The 6,153-nt window shown below is 42.2% G+C and overlaps 1 protein-coding gene across 1 annotated transcript in view; it reads left to right on the top strand.

The window, feature by feature from the left end:
* Positions 1 to 6,153, top strand: part of KIF13A (kinesin family member 13A) — a 112,170-nt gene that overhangs the window by 34,899 nt on the left and 71,118 nt on the right. The window contains 1 exon segment of the mRNA XM_015564138.1: positions 1 to 60. This exon segment is cut by the window's left edge and continues 26 nt beyond it. Within this exon segment, the coding sequence (XP_015419624.1) occupies positions 1 to 60 (60 nt within the window).

The following is a 6,153-nucleotide window of genomic DNA, read 5'->3' as shown; positions in this document are numbered from 1 at the left end:
AAGAGTGTCCAAAACAGGAGCCGCCGGAGAGCGACTGAAAGAAGGCAGCAACATTAACAAGTAAGGGGCCTGGGCTGCCCTGGAGCATCGCATCCAGTGGCCTGTGTGTTGGGGGTCAGACGGCTCTGATCACAGGCGGTTTGGAGTCTATCCGCTTTAGTAAACTGCGTCCAGGAAAAACAACAGCCTCCTCGATTGAGATGCATGAAGTTATTCAAGCTACGAGCAAGTTATTCAACCTGCTCAAACATTCTACAGATATTTAGTGTATCATTGTTTGTAATGTAGACTTAGGTAAGTGCAAATCACAATTCCATAAGTAAAATCATGTAGTAAATTAACTCGGGGAGCTTATGCTGAAAAGAAAATCTGCTTTGAATCTCTTCGTAAGCTAATACTGTTTAAACATCAGTACTTCAAAAAAAACTACACTTACCAGTTATTGAATAACTGCCAAACGAAAATCTCACTATGTGCCCTGAGGACCTACAGGGTGCCCAGCGAGCAGGGAAGGCTGGAAGCAGAGGGGGGCAGATGTGTAGGAGTTTGCCATGGAGACAAAGGAGATGAAGGCATCCTCACGGAGCACACAGCACAGGCACAGACAGTGAGGACTTGTCTTCCAGGAGTGCAGTGTCCCAGGTGGCTCCTGCTGTGCAAGAGGAAGTCTCCCTGCTTTCCAGCAGGAGAGGGAGTGGAGTTTGCCTTTTAAGAGGGTGCACTCAGGCCAGACTGCCTGAGGTTAATCCTGCCTCCACCACTTACTACATCTTAAGTATCATAGGAAAGTGATTTCACCTCTCCGTGCTTCATTGTTCTCATCTGTAACATGGAGATAATAACCGCACCTACTTCATGGAATTGTTTGGGACTAAATGCCCACAATGTGCTTAGAACAATGCCTGGCACATAGTATGCACTGAATAAAATTAATTGTTGTAGCTATTGTTTTTATAATTCATATAAACAGTATAATCATTATCTTTATGCCAAGTTCAGCAGAAAGCAGTTTAGTTTGTACTTGTAATATATGTGTCTTGCAACATATAACTTGGGATTTGTTTGGAACAGAAGGTGACAAGAGTTAATATATTTGGGAACATGTCTGTGCAGCTGGCATTTTAAAATGTTGTTAGCAGTTTACAATTTTAGTATACACCAGTTTAAAATTAGGAGTAAAATACCACCCCCTCTTTCCAGTGGACATAGGCATACTCACTGCAAAGGCTGCTGCTTTAGGAGTTAATCTCCCGTTCTGATAACAAAGGATTTTGCTGTGTTTTGTGACAAAGCATGTTAGGAGCCAGGCTGGCACTACTGATCTGCATTCCATAATGAGCTCAGGAACCACGATGGGAAAGCAGAAACGGGAGTGTGAGTGAGCAGGTACCAAGGAAGAGACTGTCAACCGTCCTAGAGACCTGTCTACTGGTGCTGAGCCATACCAGCCCTTTGCCTGCTGGACAAACACTGAAGATTCTATGCTGTGAATTGTGGGAAATTAGAATATGGCTTTGAAGTATAATGATCACTAACTCTTATTGACCTCTTGCAAGGTGCCAGGCATTATCCCGAATGTTTTGTGTTGCAAGTCATCTGGTCCTCACTTCAGCATTGTGAAAGGGGTCTGTTACTCCATTTGCAGACAAGGAAACCAAGGCAGAGAGCAGTTACATAATGTGTCCAAGTGTGGATCTTGGATTGGGTACAGGCAATCTGGCCGCAGAGCCCAGGCTCACCACTGTGCTGTACTTGGGGTGACCATGTGTTCTGTTTGCCTGAAAAAAAATTCTGATTAATACTTTTGTTCCAGAGTAGATATTACCATCGCCTCCTTCGATTTGGACACTGAATTATGTAGTATCCCAAACTGGATTACCTCAAGACCACACGATAACATTATCGTAATCCTCCAGCACCTGGCTCTTTTCCATAAGGATTTATTGAGTTGAATGGAATTCTCTTCGCATCCTGCTGTTGTTTCTTATTATATACTAGAGACCCAGTGCACAAAATTCGTGCACGGGTAAGGTCCTTAGGCCTGGCCAGCAATCAGTTTCCCTGCCTCCCACCTCCTCCTTTCCTTGCTCCCTTAGCGCCCTACCGCCACCACAGCTGGTCACCCGCCATGTTCCTCACCACCCCCTGGTGGTCAGCACACATCATAGCGAGTGATCAAACTCCTGGTTAAACTCCCAAGTGGACACTTTGCATATTAGCCTTTTATATAGAGAGACTAGCACTTTCACAAATGGATTTGTGTATCCCCTGCTGCTAGTCTGTGGGATATAATCATCATATTTCGGTTTCTTTATAGTTTTCAGGCCATTCTCACATGCATTATTTTGTGTAAGATTCATACTAGGTATTTTTTTAAATCTTTGTTTAAAAATGAGGAAACTGATGGTTGGAGACACTTAAGTAATATGAATAAGACATTTTAAGCCTCTGCTGTGTGTTTGACACCGCAGTAGATGCTGGGGATGCAAAAGGAATTTAGATATTGTTGTAAATAGAATATTGCCTCACTGTTCCCTTCCCCCCTCCCCCCCCAAATATGTCAGGTTCTAATTCCAAAAATTTGCACATGTTACCTTACAAAGCAAAGGGATTTTGCAGATGTGCTTAAGTTACTAATATTTTGAAATGGAGAGATTATCTAGGTGGGTCTGATATAATCACAAGCTCCTTACAAGTGACAGAGGCAGATAGGAGAACCAGAGTCAGAGTCAGACTGATGCAGCATGAGAAAGACTTCAGCGGCCTTTGCTTGCTTGGAGATGGAGGAAGGGGCCACGAACCAAGGAATGTGGGCAGCCTATGGAAACTGGAAAAGGCAAAGAAACAGATTCTCCCCCAGAGTCTCCAGAAGGAGTGCAGCCCATCTGACACCTTGATTTTAGCCTAATGAGACACATCCTGGACTTCTGGCCACCAGAACTATAAGATAAATGTGTTGTTTTAAGCCTCTACATTTATGATTATTTGTTACAGTATGGTTACTGCCCTTGAGGAACACATAGTTTGGGACAACAGTAAGACACTTCATTTGAAAAAGTGAAAGGAAAGAGGATTTTTTTTGACTGGATAATGTTGAGAAATGCCATATAACCCAGCACTCAAGCATGGGACTATTTTTTATGACACCTTTCCTAGTCTTTGGATGTCTGCCAAGTTGGTCTTGTGCTCTCCCCAAAATAAGTGGCTGGAAGGGAGTGGAAGTCCCTCTGAACCCTTTCTCCTGAGCCTTAGTCCAGGGCTATTTTCTTCAGTCCACACATCTCTCTAATCTCCCTGAGTTGGCACTTATGTGCCAAGAGCCCATTATGGATCCAGGTCTCCACCAGGTGTCCTCCAAGTTCTCGGCATGGTCCTCAGTTCGTAGTAACTGAATGAATGGAGCATTCTTTTTTTCACAGTAAGACAGTGCTATAATCTGCACAACTGTGTTAGAGGCCTTCATAGAAATTGCGACTCACAATCCCTTACCTGTGATTCCAAAACTCCCAAAGTGCATTTTTTCTTCATAGCACACTTGTTGGTAAACTTTCATGCAGCTATCTCTAGTCTTTATCTATAGTTCTAATCTTTATTTAATTACTTACTTAATGTTACTATTCATAAGTTTAACTGTAGAATTGTTCATGTATTTTACTATGGATTGCTGTCCCAGATCCCGCCAGTGGTCACATATAGTGTATGAACTTCCTAAAATCCAAAATATTCTGAATTTTAAGACACATGTAGCTCCAAGAGTTATAGATAAGCGATATAGAGCTGCACTTTTTTTATCCATTTGGAAAATATGGTTTGAACACTGAGCATAAGGATATGGGGATGAGTGAATAAGATGGGACCCTGGCCCCAGGGACTTCAAGGTCCAGTGGGAACCCCCTTGGAAGGGCAGCATTAGTACATTAAGTGCCATAGACACTTGCACGGGGTGCAGTGGGAACACAGGTGACAATACAGCTGGAAGGTCAGGGGGGCTTCTAGAGCAGCTACTGTCATTTCTTGGTTATAGAAACTAGCCTTATGACCTTTATGTACCTCAGTGGCCTCATCTGTAAAATGTGGATGAGGACACAGCCCTACAAGTGGGGCTATTAAAAGGATTAAATTAGTTTCTCATTGCAAAGTACTTATGACAGTGCCCAGCACATAGCAAGCTCTATATAAGTGTGTACTAATAAAGTAAAATAATATAATAAATTGAAACTGCTGCCTGATCGTTCCACAAATGGCTTTTTAAGCCTTAAAATCAGTACCCAGTTGTGTGCTAAAATTAAAGAAATCTCTGATGTTTTCTAAGCTTTCTCTTGGCCTCCTATTTGGACTTCTATTGATGGGACATTAATAATCCTCTTAAGCAGATCTGTCAGGGGCATCACCGACATTAGTGTATGCTTAATGGGCTGTGGATTTAGGAGCTTCATCTCTTCTTAAGCTCTTAAGAGGTTTAAAGCGCATGATTCCTTCATTTTCAGAGCTAAGGCTTGTGTGACTTCACCGCCACAGCCTGTTCAGGGTTTGATAGTCATCTGCAGACCATCTTCACAGGGGACTGATCTGAAAAATCCGTCTTCTGCTCCACTCGTCTGTGGAGGGTTGAATGAGGAAACCTTTCCTTTCTACTGGCACCTGTCTGGTTCAGCTCCCGTGAGAACTCATTTAGATCGTGGACACTCTCTAATGCCCCTAGGAATGTCATTGAAATTGGTTCCATTTTAATCTCAGCAATGGCTAGTCCTTAAATGCAAACAACGTTCACCTAATGAGGATTGTTCCCAGCCTCACTTCCATTTCAATTACTGTGGTTAATGATAAAGTGTATACTGAACACCTCTAAAAATGGCTTCTAGTGAACTTGTGCTAGAGATATGAGTATGTGACACTCCTAGGGTTCGGTTATATAATCTGTAATAATATAGTAACTTATAAGCTTCATGTTTCCAATGTTTCGTGTGACTCAGTCCTCTTTTTCTCCTTCTTGAGGACTTTCCAAGAGGATTCGTATTCATTTCCTCTTGGGTACCCCACTTAAGTGGGTATTGCCTGAACTTGTACCTAAGGAGAATAAAAATGGCTTCTTCTGTTCATTGTTCCAGAGCAGTCAGAGATCCTTGTATATTTACACTTGTACATTGCAGAGAAAATCTGAATAAACATCTTAACATTTAACATGAGAGACCCATAAAGGACAGAGCAAAAATCTGCTCCTTGGGGTATAGTACCCATATATTTGGGAGCATGTGCCATTTTTACCTCTTTTTCTCAAAGCATTTTTGTGAAATACTAGTTCCTCCAGTGGCTTTGGGAAGAAGAGGAGGCCTGGACAAATAATTTTGAGAAAGGCTCCTAGTAAAACCTCCCTTTGGATATTCACAGTTGTAAAGCTCTGAGGAGACCTGAGTACTGAATACCATACAACTCTAACTTATTTTCTGAACTTACTTGATGACAGAATTCTGGGTGTAACATACATTAAAATCTCCAGAACATATGGGCATCGGGAGGCCACTATGGCACGGGGCAAGCACTATGGGCAGTCTATCTGAAGTGTACCTGGCGTATAAGACGACCCCCCACTTGGAGGCATATTTTTCAGGGCCAAAAAATCGTCTTATACGCCGGCAAATACGGTATATACTTTATTATTACACCACAGCAATTGTGATGGAAATGAGACTGGGAGTGATACTCATTAGATGAGCATTATTTGAGATTAATGATTTGCATTAGCCACCAGAGAAGGGTGGTGAGTGGGAATGAGGTCTAGGGTATAGTTATAAGGGTTTTCTTTCTTTTTTTCTTTTTTTTTTAATTAAATTTTTATTGTTCAGATTATTACATTTCTTCCTCTTTTTCCCCCCCATAACTCCCCTTCTCCCAGTTCCCGCCCCACCCTCCGCCCTTACTCCCCACCCACTGTCCTCATCCTAGGTGCACGCATTTTTGTCCAGTCTCTTCCCGCATCCCCCACACCCCTTTCACCCCAAGAATAGTCAGTCCATTCCCTTTCTATGCCCCTGATTCTATTATAATCACCAGTTCATTCTGTTCATCAGATTATTTATTCACTTGATTTATAGATTCACTTGTTGATAGATGTGTATTTGTTGTTCATAATTTGTATCTTTACCATTTTCTTCT

The sequence above is a fragment of the Myotis davidii genome, unplaced genomic scaffold (assembly GCF_000327345.1).
Source record: "Myotis davidii unplaced genomic scaffold, ASM32734v1 scaffold279, whole genome shotgun sequence".
NCBI lineage: Eukaryota > Metazoa > Chordata > Mammalia > Chiroptera > Vespertilionidae > Myotis > Myotis davidii.
Note: the sequence above shows the minus strand (reverse complement) of the source record. Positions and strands in the feature narration are given on the sequence as shown.